The sequence below is a fragment of the Kryptolebias marmoratus genome, linkage group LG11 (assembly GCF_001649575.2).
Source record: "Kryptolebias marmoratus isolate JLee-2015 linkage group LG11, ASM164957v2, whole genome shotgun sequence".
Taxonomy (NCBI): Eukaryota; Metazoa; Chordata; class Actinopteri; order Cyprinodontiformes; family Rivulidae; genus Kryptolebias; species Kryptolebias marmoratus.
This window is the reverse complement of record NC_051440.1, coordinates 22,232,095-22,249,924: the sequence shown is the minus strand read 5'-3', so window position 1 is coordinate 22,249,924 and position 17,830 is coordinate 22,232,095. Positions and strand designations below refer to the sequence as shown.

Sequence of the window (17,830 nt, the reverse complement as noted above, 5' to 3'; positions counted from 1 at the left end):
AGACTTTTTTTTTTTTTTTTTTCAAAGTAGCTATTAAACCTGAATAAATTGTCCAAATATTTTTAACTACGTGGACACTGAATAAACAGTCTAGTTTCTCTCATTTCCTAGGTGATGGCTGATGCCCTTAATCTATCCATTTTGATTCTATGTTATAGATTGAGTACAAAACAGTTGCCCAGGTTATTGATAAATATCTAAAGGCATTAGCCTATTTTTGAGGCTGTTTTTTTTTGTTTGTTAAAGTTTTATGTTTTATTTGCATCTCAAACTTAAATTGTTTTAATTTATGAAATTCTGACATTTTTAAGTAAAGTTGTGAAGGACTCATTACTAATAGGTTCTATGTTAAAATGAATTGTTCAATTATGAAGGACTGCTCTGCATATTTTGCGGTGTCTAAAGGCATTTTTGTCATTACTCTGTCATGTTGTCAGTGCAGTAATAATGATGGGTTTAATAAAAGATGGCAAACAGAAGCAGTCACAGGCAACAATATGAGAACCACTCATGACCTCGCTCTCCAATCTTTATTCTCCTTCCCTCCCTTTCAGTCCATTTCTGACCCCTACATGGCATGCAAAATGACCCTGATCCTCCCAAAAAGAAGATTAACCAACCCCTGACAGAGAAGTAATCTCTCTGAAAACATTGACTATTAACATTTCAACATGCTGCCTCTAAACAGAGGAAAATGCCTCTCTGGTATGCTTAATTGCAGAGTGGGACACACAATGCTCCTTTAGGTATGCTAAATGGAAAGCCTTGGCTACTGAAGGAAGGCATTCCACCATTGTAAATGTACAACAATGGACCTTTACAGATTTTTGCTTGGCGTAGACTTCATAAATTCAAGTAAACTTCAAGAATACATCTTCATAGGAATTTGTTTTAGAGTGTGTAGTTCTGACACTACAAAGGGTTTATTTTTTCCTTTTTGTGACTATAAATATGTCTGAACCTTAAGTTTGCAAGACTGACTCATGAGTACTGGAGCCACTTTCCCAGTGAAGTATAATTGGTCACATTGTTGCCTGTGAATGTTGTCATGAGATAACATTCCAATCATTTGACCTCTTACTTTTAGCTCATTTAATTACTTATCTGCGTTCTGCACAAGGCTTAAAACTGTGTCGCCAGTTGTGTAGCTTTTTTTTTCATCATTACTTTTGGTCCAGAATTTTTTAACAAGTCAAAAATAAATTTCATGAGTTTCCTGTGCATTTATCCATGTATTTTTGTTTGCAATAATTCAGAGACTTACCCTAGTTTAGGATGACATGTATGACCCTCAATTCATTGCACTTTTGCAAGCAATGTTTAACAAACTCTTTGACCACAGTAATAAAACTGACATAAAGTCAATGACTGACTAGAGTTGAGAAGGAATTTGTGTGATACAAAATGCAAAGAGCAACTAGACGTAGCTTGGCATTTTAAAACCAGTTACTGTATCTCTAATCATGCTGGCAGATGTCTTACACTAGAATTTCCCATTCGAGAAACAGGGTGGCTCTGTGTACATACATCCTTTTGTCCATCAGTTTGTCCCTGTGATTATGCTGTCATGTCTCAGTCACACACTGTTGACGCTATTCTGTGATGCAAGCCGTAATTCAAATTATTTTTAGCGTAAAGTCCAGGCACAAGAATCGGTAATCCAAGGAGTGACATCTGGCCTTCAGGGCTTATGTGATTAGCAGAGAGCCTTGCCCCTAATAGCCCAGTGGACGTTCTTCATTACCTCTCTGGAGGAGTCATAGTTATGGTATCAGACATAAAGTGAGCAGGAATACCTGCCAAAAGGAAGAAAAATAAAGCTACATTCTAATGATTCTTCAGAACACAGATGTGTAAATACCATAGCTGAGATTTAAATACATTAGCTGTTACAGGCATTCAGTAAGCCTTTATCCTCTGATATAAAATTTAGCTTCAATCCCTCTGCATTAAGGCTAAGACCAGATGACCAGAGAGATAACTAGTGAGCCAAAGCCCAACTAGGCCAAACATGTGTGTGTATATATATATATATAGCAGGAAAAAGATAGGTCAGAAGAGTTTAAATCAAACAATTGAAGCAAATGTCTTCCAATTAATCATCACCCACACTGAAAGAAGTAATAATGATTATGATTTTTTTTTGGTTTGTTTGTTTTTCTGGCTCCTCAGTAGAGTTGACAATTAAAATAGCTGTCCTATATTTTGGAAATATGGACCTCAAATTTTAATTCTGAAATCAATTCACAAAGTGTATATTTAACAAAGAGAGGTAGCAATTTCAGAAACAGTGAACTAAATTTAAATGTTATTTGTTTGAGTTTTGTTAAGGTATGTGTGTGCACAGGACTGTGATGTTAATTGAACTGTGAGTTAGTTGGTTAACTATAAAGCCTAAATATATGTGCTGATGTTCACTTGGCCAGGTGGAAGCTCTTAGTTTGTTAGCAGTAAACTTCTTTCAGTTTATACAAAACGGTAGCATTTTGTCTATGAGCAAAATGGTCGGATAATCTTTTTTGTGCTGTAATAATCATTTCAATGTTACAGAGAAGCCTGGCTGTTTGTGAGGAGAGAGATAAAGAAAGGGACTATTTTTGGGCAGTTGTTTGCTTGGAGAAGCTTTTGCTTATTCTGAGGCAGTTTGTTCCCAGGAGTTCAGAGTACAGCCTTGCTGCTGTTTTGCTTTTGTTTTCTTGTTTTCAGGATCTGTGGTTGTGAGGGAGTTCAGTGCCCCTCTCCTGTTTTTATAGTTACTTGAACATTTCTTTTTCCTAAACTTTCCTTAAGGTTATAATTGTGTACCAATAATTGCGTGTGGAGGGTTGTTTATAGGGATAAGAAAATTATAATAATTCCCCGAAACTTGTAGATGTCAGCCTATTTTTATGCATTATTTTGTATTGCTTCTTTTTTTCTGTGGAATATGCTGTGAAATGGTATTCTTTTAGTATTTACTCAGTCTGTTTACAAGGCTGCATATGGGCTCAGTGGGGAAATGGCATTTCCTCTGCATGACCTGATGATTTGCATAAGTACTATTAAATTTAAATCTGCTAATCTCTTTGCTGAATCTTTTTGCTTTTTTATGTTATAAAACAATATTTAAAAAAAGTCCTCACTGAACACAACGTTATCTATTTCAAAATTAACTTTAATAATGTAGTATCTGATGTTCTAAAAACCATTAGAATATAGCACGAATTTAAATAATAAAATACCAAAGGAACAATTATTAAATTATATGTTGCAAGGTTTAAAACAAAAGCAAAAAACCATGATGCCTTGCCATATATACTTAGTGTTTTAATGACCTGCTCTGACCCAAGCTGTTTTTATTTAAAGCTTGTGACAACTCCTCATGTTTCAAACTCTCTCAAATTTCTAACCTCTCACTTTCATTCCCTTTGCCCCTCCCTTCTGTTCCCTCTTGTCACAGGTATGGCCTCGCAAGTGCAAGTGTTCTCCCCTCACACTGTCCAGTCAAGTGCCTTCTTTAGCGTAAAGAAACTCAAGGTGGAGCAGAGTTGTAACTGGGATATGACAGGGTACGGCACGCACAGCAAAGTCTACAGCCACAACAGCAGCAAGAACGTATCGACCACCAGTGGTGCCCTTGGCATCAACAGCTCTCTGCAGTTTGCCACCTCCACCCTGCCCTACGAGCAGACTCTCATCTTCCCAGCCAGCGCTGGCCACATTGTGGTGGCCTCAGCCAGCAGCACTTCAGGGGCCGTTGGGTCTCTGCTGGGCAGCAGTGGTGGAGGCAACAGTAGCAGCAACAGCAGTGGTGGTGGAGGTGGTGGAGGTGGAAGTGGCTTGGGTAGTGGAGTTGGCGTTCACAACTTGACACGCCGCAGCACGGTGAGTCTTCTAGACACTTACCAGCGATGTGGGCTTAAACGCAAGAGTGAAGAGCTTGACAATAACAGCAGTGTGCAGATCATCGAGGAACACGGCCCACCAATGATTCAGAACGGAGGAGCAAGTGGAGCCACAGTGGCTACAGTGGCCACTGCCACCTCCACTGCAACATCCAAAAACAGTGGCTCCAACAATGAGGGAGACTACCAACTGGTTCAGCATGAGGTGCTCTGCTCCATGACCAATACCTATGAAGTATTAGAGTTCTTGGGAAGAGGAACTTTTGGACAGGTGGTTAAGTGCTGGAAAAGGGGAACAAATGAGATAGTGGCCATCAAGATCTTAAAGAACCACCCTTCGTATGCACGGCAGGGCCAGATTGAGGTCAGCATCCTGGCACGTCTCAGCACGGAGAGTGCAGATGACTACAACTTTGTGAGGGCCTATGAGTGCTTCCAGCACAAAAACCATACGTGCCTGGTATTTGAGATGTTGGAACAGAACTTGTATGACTTCCTCAAACAGAACAAGTTCAGCCCTTTGCCTCTCAAGTACATCAGACCCGTGCTTCAGCAGGTGGCCACAGCCCTTATGAAACTGAAGAGCCTTGGGTTGATCCATGCGGACCTGAAACCAGAGAACATCATGCTTGTGGATCCATCTCGACAGCCCTACAGGGTTAAAGTTATTGACTTTGGTTCAGCCAGCCATGTCTCCAAAGCAGTCTGCTCTACTTACCTACAGTCCAGATACTACAGGTAAGAAAATCAATGTTCACAACATATGTTTGGTATGAATTGGATGTAGTAGGCTTAAAGTTATTTATTTAATTCATCCAGTATGGGGACAAAGAAATGTTTTTACTGTCCCATTACTTGTCTCATTTGTAATATACATATTTTTCATTTTGTTTGATTTATTGCTGTTTTAATTGGAATTGTTTGCATTGGTCAGCTAATTATTAAACATTCAGATTTGCTGCCAATCTCATGAGCTGCTGCTTGAATTGTCTTTGCATTCCAGCTTTGTGTTTTTTGCTTGTGTTTATCCCAATAGTTGGAGCCCTTTTTAATGTTAAACAGGGCAGTAAAACTCAAAAGCTTGCAAAGTAGCCAACTGCTTATTGTGTTTAATAGCACAAAACAAGCATGTTTTGGTGCTATTTTGATGATTATACAGGACCTGCTTCGTTAGTTAGTCACATCTTCTGAAACTTGGGTAAAAGCTTGTAGACCACAGGGAATTTTAAAACAATGATGTTGTTCAGTATCATAAAGAGATTTAGATAAAAAATGGTTTTGGTAGAAGTGTTGAAAAAATCCCAAACAAACTGTCTTGTGGAAAAAGGACACTAATCATTAGAGGTGGGAGTCTGCCTATAGACATCTATTTACCCTTCTGCACACAAGGCCTTCAGACCCTCAGACCCTATTACTGACTAGCTCCCATTTCCCTGGGGATAGAGATGAGGGGTCAGCCTGAGTTCTCCTGTAATATGTGCTTGTAATCCACACCAGCAGACCCTGCATTAGAACCAGATGACTCTCTGAGAAGACCTCTTTTTCCTCTCCAAGTTCCTAAAAAATACTTTTTACCTATGGCAAACAGTGTGTTTAGGTTTCAGTAAAAGCAGAATTTGGAAACTGTATAAGGAATCAATTAGTGTTCATTCTGTATCTTCACAGAGAGACAGTGTGGTGCTCAGGTTTGGTTCTGGAATTGATGGAAGAGCAGGTGTAACCACATAGAGTAACACAGACCCACATGCACATACGCACCTGCCAGGTGTTACTTTTCAACTTTGCACGATGTGAATTCTGCTGTATGAAGATGTTGAAAACTATTGGCTAAAGGGTTTTGCTGTGTATGCATTCTCATTACAGTTTCTAATTACCAATTTAAATGAACTGGACTGAAACCAATAACTTCCTGTTTACATGTTCCTACATTTTTGGTTACATCTGTCAGATGTATTGTTGTAACTGATCGTTGGTTGACTGGCCTTAGTTTTTTAAGCATTTATTTTAACTTGTGTTGTAATACAAGAGAACTCTATGAGGAAATGGGATTATACATGCTTACAGGACATTACTGTTATATCATTTAAGCATGTCATTCCAAAGTAAACACATTTCATAGCATGTTGTTCTTTACTGTAGGTCAACAAGCAGGTTATAAAGCATTCTTGTTTCTTTTCCCTGGGAGTGACAGGAGGAGGTGGGCTGAAAGATCATCCCTCCATTTCCTCTTAGCAACAGAAAGAAGGACAAAAAGACTTAAAATGACCAAAACTTATCAATCAGCCACTAAACCTTGGCCAGGGACTCGGTGAACCTGATTTAAACCAACTGGAGTTGTGGGAGTGTGTGTTTCAGGTTTTCTGAGCTGCATAAAGATTGTGTTTTAACAGTATGTGGGCTTTAACCAGGCAGGTCTTACAATTTTTTTTTAAATAAAATAGTTCGTTGGAGATTGGTGCAATGGGTATATACAGTGGAGAGCAAACAAACTTTAACTATAGGATGAATTCACAGTGAGTTCATACGTTTAATGAATAACACCAGTCTGTCTTTGATGATTAGATTTGATGAGAAAATAGCAGGGTTGTTGCTTGTACCTTGATAAGGTAGGGATTACATGCAGGTGTGCTTACCCAGCTTTGGAAAACTACATTTGTGATACTCTATGCTCACCATAACAGCAACCGTATTCTCAAAATGTATTCATTCTTTTTGAATAAAAAACTTTTTATCTTATTATGAACAATAACTGTTTTTGTTTAATGAGGTGAAAAGACCTCAGAGAATAATAGCAACAGCTGTTTGCATTTTAGATGTCATAGATTGTTTGCTGTTGACAATACATGTCCTGTAACAGCCTTGCAAATGAGTTATGGATTTTTCACAAGGTTGACTCATGCAAATAAAATACCAGTATTCAAGGTAAACAAGATCAGCTTTCAGTGTGCTTAGAGTTTTAACTTTGTTCGCCTCAGTGCTTAGCAACTACAGGGTCATTTAGCTGAGCTCATCTATCCTTGTCAGAAAGCCTGTCTGTAGGACTTTTATGCTTGATGCCTCTGGCTTTTAATACAGGGAGTCTTCTAACATTTTTAAACACATTAATCTTAAAAGTTTTAAATGATCTGTGCTGTCTTAAGTAGATCATTATATCACGTAACCCTGGCCCTACTTCTTTTATCCACCTCTCCAGCTCCTCTTCCTCATTCTTTATAGCGAATGATGTAACAGGTAAGCGTAAAGGTCAGCCTTACCCTGTGCCAAATAAAGAAATTATTGTCTTGTCCCAGATGGACATTTTTGTCGTATTTAGTATCTCATTTACTTAAGGCCATGAGGTTGTTGGATTGCAACAAGATGTTATTTAGGTTTATGTGCCGTTTCCTGAGGCAGTCCAGCTGGTGAGAGCAGGCCTTGTGGTGCCAGCTGGTAGTGAAGGGGAAGTGTAATATGCAGACAAATGCAGGTATTAAAGGAAACACCCAACATGACTGTCTGCTGAACTTTCTAAAGACCTTGTTATTTAAAGATAGAATGCTGATGTCTTCAAATGTATGCAGGGTGTCATCTGTTCAAGGTCTACATGGCGTCTGATCATATTTTTTTAAACTTTTAGACATAATTCTCAGTGGTGCCCTAACTCAGAATAGGGTTAGGGATTCGGGGTTACAATTGGACGTGAGGGTTGAGAAATGATAAGCAAATAAAACAAGTAAAAAAAAACAGTACCTTTATAAAACTTTACTTAAAATGAGAAACAACCACTGTTCTTTCAATCTTCCTATGTTAACATTGTTGTTTATCTCTGAGTAAATATTTCAGAGTGACTATAAGGTGTTCACTCTCAGCGTCAGCGACTAATATTCTTATTGATACATCAAAGTGCTGTGTCCAAAAGGTATCCTGAGAGTTTCCCATAACCATCAAAGTATTTTTGCGATAACAGTGTATTACTTTATATGCTTTTTTAGAAAGACTTCCCTATACATATTAATGTTTTCTCACAGTTACTTTTTTACACCTGCTTGCTTCATTGGTACAAAACAGAAGGATCCTGAAAGAGACAGGAGAAGTTCCTTAATTAAGTGTATTAACAACAACACAGAAGCCTGAAGCTACATTCTTACACACTTGTCAGCACCTCCCAGTTTTTGGATATTATTAGACTGCAGTCATCAAAGATGCCATACACCTATGAATGAACAGTATGTACTGACAATCAGAAATGTAATGGGTGCAGGTAAAGTTGCCCTTAGATGTAGGTGAAAAGAAAATGAGTCAACAATGTCTGAGAGGGTGGAATCGGCTTATTGATGACAGCAAAAATCATAAGGGAGCACTGTTTGAGTTTTATCAGAGTGGATATTACATCTTCATAAAAATGTTCTTCTTTGAACTCTGTACTTTATCCATGCATTTATTTATATGGCTAATAAAGACAAGCTTCATAAAACAGGCCGTGTCATAGCTCAAACATCTGACAACATATGTTATATATTTCTGTTTTATGGCCCTTTGGTACAGTCACTGTTTGGGCTGAGCCGTCTCAATGTAAGCCGAGTCTCTGCCCCACCTGTCTGTATATCTCTCTATCTGTTGTTAGCGTCACACAACCAGACAGACAGGACAGGCGTTCCAGCACATTTACCCTGCTTCCGTCAAACATCAAGGGGTGTTTTAACGAATGAGGTTGCTATTAGTTACTGTTCTCTGAAGCATGTGTGAGAGTGCATGTGTGTATGTGGCAAAGAGAGAGGGAAAGTCAGGTAAACGGTGGGATCAGGTTGCTGGAGAGGAAAGATGAATTAAAAAAAGGGTTGAAAGACAGGTTGGCTCAGTGGCAGTGGTGCAGCTCATAGTGCAGGTGTTGTTTATTAGAAGATTCTCAAGAAACAATCTTGAACTGCAGAAAAATAGAGGAAACTGGAGCTGTGAGGGATGGAGGTGTGAAGATGGGTTTTGTTTTGCATTCCTCACCATTGCGTGGAACAAGACGCTCTTTCCCCCAACCAGAGGCAGATTATTTCTAATGCAGATAAACTTTCATTAGCTTCGGCCTGACAGGGTGGCTTTTTAATGCAGTTAATTTTTCTGCTGACTTTTGAGATGTTTTATAATTAACTTTATATTTGCAGCTTGCGGCCACTCAAACCCAGGGCTGTCCTGCTGTTGTTGACTGTAGATGCTAGGCCATTGATTATTATCAGGAACTTGTATATAAGAGGTAGACCCCTGAAACATTAATTACTGCACTGTGTATTCACTATAATGCTCTTTATGGGAATTGTAATACCTTAGTATGCATGACAGAGTCCTAATAACCTGCTTCTCATTTATAATTTGCCTCTGGGCAGCTCTTCCATGTCTCCAAAGAACAGTCAGTAAGCAGGAGACATGTACCAGTAAAGCTAATTAACTACCAGTAGCCAAGCATATGCATCAGAACATACACAGTTGTCTGTCCCTTACAATTATTTTGGAAAATGGTGAGTGTGAATTATTTAATTCTTTAGGAAGAATGTGAACTTTGCCATGCAGGTAAGGGCTACAAACATTATTACACTGACAAGCTACCCAAGTGTGCACACAACACGTAAGGCTCCTTCACAAGACACCTCAGGGCGGGACTTAGGCGCCTTCTGGATTTCTCGGTGTGATTTCTGAATGGACTGAGGCAGCAAGGGGGGTCGAAGCCAACCCACCCCTGATGTGTCTTTGTGCCCTGAAACAAGGTAGTAACAAAGCCAAAACGGTTGAAATGTGAAAAGGTAATCTGGCTTTGCGGCTCAATAATATGATGAAGTGATGTTGTATAGTCTGCGCGACCACCTGCTTGTAGGATTAAACAACAACAAACAGGCTCATTATTGAGTGAAGAGCTATGATGATACACAACAACTTTGAATATAGTTTAAAAATTGTGACTTTCTGCAACCAGCCAGCCCCAGGATTTCAAAGGCAAATTAGTGCAGAACTGTTTTCCTAAAACAGTTCAAATTGACAGAACTGTTTTAAGAAAGGGCCTGTATACACTCGCACCCCTGCTAGTGTGGGACATTGTGCTCCTCCGATAAGACTTAGTTTTCTGAGCTTCACATCTTTTTTTTCTGGATACTTGTCTTTGTTCTCTGTTTCAGTTCAATTTCCATACATTACCCAGGACATTAAGCTGACGGAAATTAAGCCGCCTTGATAAAATGCAGCACACTGCCCACTCAGACTCACTAAGGCTGCAATCTCGACAATCTGTATTGATTGTCTTACTTGAAGCACAGGCTTTTTCTTCACCTAAGCTTTTGGGGTGTTTAGCAAATGATGGCAACACATAGTCATAACTTATTCAACCTTTCATGTGTTTGGAAAGTTGCTAGATAACACTGCAAGGTGAAATCAGGAAGCGGTAGATCATGAAAATGTCCATCCTTGGGGGGTTGTTGTGACAATTGCAGTCTAAAAATCATTAACAGGAACTTTAAAATTCTTACTTTAGTGAGTGTATATTAATTTTCCTGTGTGCCACAAATTTGTCTCGTTTCTGTGAGGTTCAGGCATCAATTGGTTTGGCAGGGTGATGGCTGCCATCAGCGGCTGACTGGCACAGGTGCCCTTGGGTCTAAATAAATCATGAGGCTGCCTGCTGATCCCCTACCTCCATCATTCCTGTATGCCCGCTATCCCTCCACAGGGAGCACCAGAAAGTGTGTAGCCCCCACCACCGCATGCTGCCTTGGCTCCTTCTCGCTCCCTTTCCTTTTCTCTGCTTTCTCATCTCTCCTCACCTTTCCTTCACCCCCCTCATCACCTCTTCCATTCACTTACATGAATATTTAAAAGCTAACACCAAGATGGAAAATATGCAGCAAGGGCAATAAAGACTTGCTTTAAAAAAACGTTCATTTTGGGACTCTGATTTTCCTAATTTATTGCAAGTTAAGGGGATAAAATTCAAAGCAGTGTAATTACAGAGAGGGAGTGTTATAACGACAGAAACAAACAGAGACTGTTGATAACAGCCAGAGAGAGGGACAAACAGAGGGCAGAGGAGAAACTGAGGGAGTTTGATCTATTCGGGAGGCCCGGCAGGGAGCTGCAATTTGCTCCATCGTGGCTATGTGTGTGTCTGTGTGTATGTTTGGACTTTGTGCCACTGTGACAGAGAATGCCTAGTGTGCAGAGGCCCATGCAGGCTCCCATGAAGTTTTCAGCAGAACAAAACAGATGCATTTGTTTTCTCAATTGCAGGAAATTGCTAATGTGCATATATGAGGGTAAATAGTTTGGCTAATTTGCAGCAGCCAAGTGGGCAGGGCTCAGCCAACCATGGGACCTCAGGAAAAAAAAAGGCTTTAGTGACCCCTGGATTATGTTGTTTCCTGTCTCATCAATTACTATCAAGTCTGGTCATTAAAACAGCTCACTTCTTCTGTAACCACCATTAAAAATGTGCCTACTTGATTTTATGTTCCACCTTTCTGTCACTTTTTAATGTATTCATTTGACGGGGTGTTGTACAACAGGCTATTTATGCACAATTCATATTCACATTGACAGTTGTTGCTCTATAAAAATGTTGCTTTTTTATTGCAAATGAAATATTAAATGAGCTTCTGATTTTACCACTTAGTCTAGTTTCAGCGACACTCACAGAGTCATAAAGCTGTATTGCTATGTGACTCTTAGATTCCAGTTATTAACATCATATATTTTTTATTACAGAACAATAGAGTCTAAATAGGACTGGAATAATTTTATAAAATATTTTTAGTAAGTTGATAATAATGACAAATAAAGTATCAAATGAAACTATAACATAACACAGACCTGGTTTTCAGTTGAACAAAGTGTGGGTTTGTAAATTGCAGAAGGAATACGAAAGGTTTGTTACATTATGTTTATTAACAAAAAAATGATGTAGGCATTTTTTGCATTAAGGAAATGTTTGTGCTGAAATCACACAATCTTGTTTGGATCTTGAGAGAGAAAAAAAGACATTTTCACATAATTTACACCAGCATCGTCATACTTTTATTGACTCTGTGTCTCCTCACATAAGGACATCTCCAGGGATTTGTTCAAACCAACCTGAGGAGCTTTTCATAAAAATTGCTTTTTTATATTATGATGGCTGGTTTGTATTCTTTTGAAGCCATGTGCTTGTCATAAAATTGATTTGAAGAAAGTCGTATTTCACCCAAACTTGATAAATAATTTAAAACGACTAATAGCACCTTGTGACAGAATGAGAAACTATCACTATGGCATATCAGATGGCTTGTGGTTCAAGCCTTAGGCTTAATTTGTTTGGAAAAATAATTACTCCTGTATTGGATCCTGGTTAAATATTTAAAAGGTTAGCATTAGGAATGTGGCAACATTGACGATTGTTTTAGCCTTTTCTTGACAAACTCGTTGCTTCAGACACAACTACAGCAGACAGGCAGCCACACAAAATGTGCACTTTGTGGCAAAATTCAAGCTATGGTGTAGCTAAATTTTATAAAGTACAACACTGGAAAATAATAAACTCTCTCTATGTGGTTAGTCGCTGAGCTTTAAAGCCTAATCCCTGTGTTTTATGAGCAAGGAGCGTCAGATTGTCTGCAGAGTTCAGATGGTTATTGAAAGCACAAGATGGAAGGCACCAAAAGAGCATCAAGATGCTGTATATTAGTCTACTGGGGGGACAAAAAAGTAAGATTGTAGATAACAAAAAAAGGAAAGAAGGCAGAAATACTGGAATAAAGCATGAGATAAAAGGAAAGAAAGACAAAAGAAAATGAGATTAAATTAATCAGTATAAATAAGAGCAGAAGCTGTTCAACTAGAGTAGACAATTGGAGGGATGGAGGGGTGTATTGCTGGCTGATTAAATAAAGAATACATCCTTCCCTGCTGCACAGTGCTTGTTCCAAATTCTTCATGCCACCTAATTTTTCTGTTGAATCAACTAGCATGCAACGAATACCAGAGGTTTTTACATATAGATGCCTATATTTTAAAAGTATGCTATCTCTCACCAAGAATCCCGTCACTGACCTAATCTGAACTTAGAAATCACAACATCTATAGGTGTGCCATCAGAATTAACTAGAAATATCTCATATCACCCCTTTTAACACAGCAGGCACATCAAGGCAGCTACAACATCAATACAACGTTTTTCATTACAACCAGAATCTATATATCATCAGCTTAGTTCTCTTCAGAATGAGCATTTATCCTTATACAGTATTTTTCATACATACATTTTTCCCTTCTTTACTTTTTGATGATATTTACATATTTACAATGGTTTTAAGCAGACTATCTACCAGAAACAATATGCCAGTGCTATTCTTAAGCTTGAATGATATGAGAAAAAAATTAATTAATACAAATATTTTTTGTGAAGGCTTGAAACTTCCTGAGAACATCATCAAGCTGTGTACTTTGCATTAAATATGCACAAAAAATAAATGTGGAACTCCTGCACAAGCTACTTTCGACTTGAGTTAGAAATGCATTTAAATTAGGTGACTTAAATTAAATGTCCTTGTATCTTTTAATAGGGTGTACAAGTTTCAGTGCTTTTTATTTGGTGTTTTGTTGACATGAATGAACATTAACATGCATCAATTCTTGAGTTTTAAAAGGAGTCTCTCTGTTGCTGCAGTCGTCATGGTAACCAGGGCTCTGGTTCAAAAAGTGTTCATTTGCCTCCGCAGGTTCAACACCTGAACTATAACGGGGCTGTTTTGATCTTCCTTCCTGCCCCCCAACCGACAGCTGTGCACTTTAGGGACAGGGAGGGCCCTGGAGCCACACTCTCATCTCCCTTCTATTGTTTGCCCAGGTGGGCCTGGACACCCTATCAACCTCCTCCATCCCAGCCCCCACACCAATCCGAGCTCTCCTTCTCTTTTCACCTTCCTCTCCCTCTTTTGCTTTACATCTCTTCCTCTTTTTCCCTTGCTCCCCTCTGTCTTTATTCCACAGGGACCTGTGGTCCAACTGAAGCTTTCGGTTACACAAAGAAACCCAAATTGCCTTTCATCTGCAGCCTGTTACCAGCTGTGTACATTGTACATCTGTGCTCCCTTTTTGCACAGAAAAAGTATAGTTATTTTTTTTTTTACCAATGGCAGGCTATTAATATTAGTTTTGAGTTATAGCCATTGTTAAAAAAAAAAAAAAAGTTTGCCTCTTTTACAACTCCTTTTGTGTTCTCGATCAAGTCTTTACCCAATGAGGCTGCTCCATTTATTTAAACATCTTTAAAAGAAAAAAATAAAATAAAACAAGGCTGACAAACCCATAAAAGTACTGTCCTTTCATCCTTTCTGTGTCAATAAGGCTGTCAAGCTCTTGACATAACACATATAGGTGCTAGAAGTGCACAAACTCTCCAAGGGCCCAAAGCCCCAAACTAATTTGGTGTCACTATGGTGACAGTGCTCACAGAGAGAAAAAAAAGATAAGATTTTTAGGTGTGTTTCTACTAAGAGTATGTGAAGGAAAGTTTTAGCAGCATTTCTGACAGTGTACTGCACTGTTCAGGTCATAGAGAAGAACAGCTGAGAAAGCAGCAGGGACCTCACATTAGCGATCCATATCCCTTGTCCCCTTCTAACCTCTTTGCTTTTTTTTACAACTTTCCATTCGTCGTCCTCCTCTATGAACCTGTTATGTCCTCCTGCTTCTTTCCATCACTCCATTCCTCTCTCAATTTCCTCTGTTCTGACCTTTGTCCCTCATGCAGATCTGCCTGGCATTTCAATCATCACATCTAGGAGACGATCTCAAAGCTTCATCCGTCACAGCTGGCTGTAAGGGTAGAGAGCTTTAGTATATGCCCCAGCACAATATCTGTGTGTGAAGTTTTTGAATATTTAATCATATGCTTTGCATTAACAAGTTTAAGAACATTCAGAAGACCTTGAGGCTGTGAGATGCATTTCATGTCAAAGATAAAAAAAATAATGTTTTAAGCACTTAATGTACTTAATTTAAGAATCCCTTATAGCTTTATATACTTACAAAGAACATGCAAATATTCATCTGTTCTTTTCATTTAGTGCATGAACAGGTGGTTAAGGGGAAAAGAGGTCATACCCTATCTTGCTTTCCTTTGTGTGTGCTAACAGGTTTATGTGTCTCTGAGATATCTGTACCTACAAGCATCGCAGGCACCCATGCTGCTGACAAAGTTAAATCTGTTGTTATGAATGCGTCAAAAACAAGCATTGTTGCGGTAAGAAAAAACTCAACTTACTCCTTGAGCTCATGTGCACCTCTTTGTGCTTGACTTTTCTCTTTGAATCATAAACACACACTGCAGCTCAAATCAATCAAAACTGCAGCACCTGTTCTGAAATGAAATGCCAGCATCAGTTAAAAAGGCTGCCTGTTTGTTTGTCTGTACTTCTGTCTGTCTGTTTTGTTTGCCTTTTCTTCATGGGAGCAGAGGGAAATGCTTGCGAATGCATGACTAAGTGCAGTGAATCATAAATGATTTGAGAAGTGTATCGGTGCACGGAGAGACTCAGCGCAGGGCACCAGCGACTTGTCACACTTCTGTTCTGTCTTCTGTTTGTTTTGAGGATGACAAGTGTATTGTTATCCTCTTTCTAAATTTAAATAGTTTAGGTCTGTACTTGTAAAAAGAAATCATTTATGAGGCTAATTATAAAGCTTGCTTCAAAATAATGAGAAGTTGAGACGTATTGAGATAACAGCTAAGAGTTAAAGAGCCACTGACCTGGTGCAAAAGGTTCTGCAGATGATAAATATCAGTCCATCAGTCTCATTGTGTAAGTCTAGCTTTATAATGTGCATTTCTCAATATAAGAAAAATGTCATTTAACAATACAGAATAAGTAAAAGCTCTGTGTATTGAAACTAACTCAAAAAGTACAGCACAAGTCCCGCCTCCTCTCCTTTTGTTAAGCTGAATGTGAAGTGCTATTTGCATTACAAGGTTCCTGTGGAGCAGAATGAAGCACAGACAGAGCTGTGAGCAAAACGAACACTCTCAGGGTGGCCCTGCGCTAATTGCGACCGGGGTACATTTACTGATTATAGTTAAGTGGTCCAAAATGGTCCCCTGCTTTTAGTTACATTGACCCACTCCCTCTCCTGGTGGATGTGGTCAATAGCCGGCCTGTTGAGATGCCTTTCCACTGAGGAAAGAAAACAAGGCCCAATGCCTGTCTCCTTGTTTCATCCGCTGAAGCAAACAGGAGGGAGAATGAGGGGGAGTTCAGAGAGCCCAAAGACAAGTCTTAAATTGGTGTTTGGAAGAAGCTGAACGAAGAAGGATTTTAGGAAGCAGATGGATGTTATTTCTCAAGCCTTGGAAAAAAAAGAAGATAAAAATACTAAAATAATTCTGTGGGTTCTAGAAGAAAATGCAACTAGTTGTTATCTATCTTATTCTGTTGTGAGGGCATGCACAGCTCATGACTATTCATGTTGCCTGCAAAAACATGCAAGTGCGGTCAAATGGAAATTATTGGAATGCAAAGTGGAATGGTAATGAATTTGCAAGGGTTTGGGGTGGAGGTGAGGTGGAGAGAGGATTAAACCATGTCTAAAGATCCAGACGATTTAATGCATAGATGAGATTCTGTCAGTATTCCTTATCTTCCCAGTTACTTGTTGTAACAGGAGGCCCCGCAGTGGGAGAGCAGGCTGGGGTTGGTATAACAGCCACTGGATCACACATGCTTTGATCTCCCTCATGGGTTTCTGTGCCTCTATGGGATAGTCTTTAGTCCTGGAGATGAGGATGTGTGGATCTTACACCCCCTTTAGGGCTGGCTCACTAGTAGGTCTGTACTACTAGAAGCAAATCTTTAGCAAAGTTGAAACTCTCTGATTTTTCTTGATGCCCACAGCTGACTTGAACATGATCAGAAACATTTTGATTTCACAAAAAAAAAAAGTCAGTTTCATTGTTAAATTTCTTAATTCAGTTTCTCAGTCATTTTTATCTTTTTTTAGGTCTAATGTCTTACATAACCCATTCACAGTAGTATAATTCACTGTGCCTTCGAATGCTGGTCTCAGAACCACTGTTTTGTCCTTCTTGTTGCTTAGATTGCCCTGTGTCATAATGTCTCTCATGGCAGACATGATTCCATTCCAATTTTAGCCATTAGGTGACATCACTATGGCGCATTGCTCATAAAGACTACATCACTGGAACTCTAGTTTGCCTAAAAGTAACCAATCCTTGAGGACCTGTGGCCTATTAAGGCAGTTATTCACAGAGCTTACAGTTATACGAGGGGAGATATTAAAAGTCAGAAAATAACAAGCCCCATTACATAAACATGAAGAAGTAATAGGGGTAAAAAAAAGTTCCTTTTATTATGAGGCTAGCTAAATTACAACATGCTGATTAGCGAGTGAATGTTTTATGAGTTTGGCATGCTGACATGTAGGGATTTGTGAGTGTGTGTGTGCGGCTGTGTGTGCATGTCCTTGTGTGAGACAGAGGTTAGCCTCCTGTGACTAATACAACACAAAACCCTTGCTTTTGGAGCATAAATCCCAACAAGAGCTCACAGCAACCAGAGCAGTCTCTAAAAAAACTACTTTTATCACAGTTGAGTGGACCTTCTTTTGTTTGTGTACATGACTGGCTGTTTGCACTACTATATGCACATCTGTGTGTACTTGCACAAACAAACATCCAACTGTGCTGGTTGATTACATTTCCAGGACATGGTCAGTGGCTCGTATAAGTCCATACAATTTAAAGGGTTTTCTAGGCTTGAGAGCAATCCACATCACATTACAAATACAAAAGAGTCAGGGAAGTTAGAAAGAGTTCAAATGACACAGATAGACTTATAGACAAATAGAGGGCAGGGTTTAGCTGCGGGGAGAGACAGGCCTTTTGAATGAACATTTAGGTTAGAAAGACTGGAAGCTTTTCCACTGTCCTCAGAAATAGATCACCA

The 17,830-nt window shown here is 39.2% G+C and overlaps 1 protein-coding gene across 4 annotated transcripts in view; it reads left to right on the top strand.

Moving 5' to 3' along the window:
* The window catches only part of hipk2 (homeodomain interacting protein kinase 2), a 70,232-nt gene that overhangs the window by 16,911 nt on the left and 35,491 nt on the right, over nt 1–17,830 (top strand). For all 4 annotated transcript variants that reach the window (XM_017418996.2, XM_017418995.2, XM_017418994.2 and 1 more), the window contains exon 2: nt 3,440–4,622. In XM_017418996.2, coding sequence (XP_017274485.1) covers nt 3,440–4,622 — 1,183 coding nt within the window. The remainder of the gene's footprint in view (nt 1–3,439; nt 4,623–17,830) is intronic.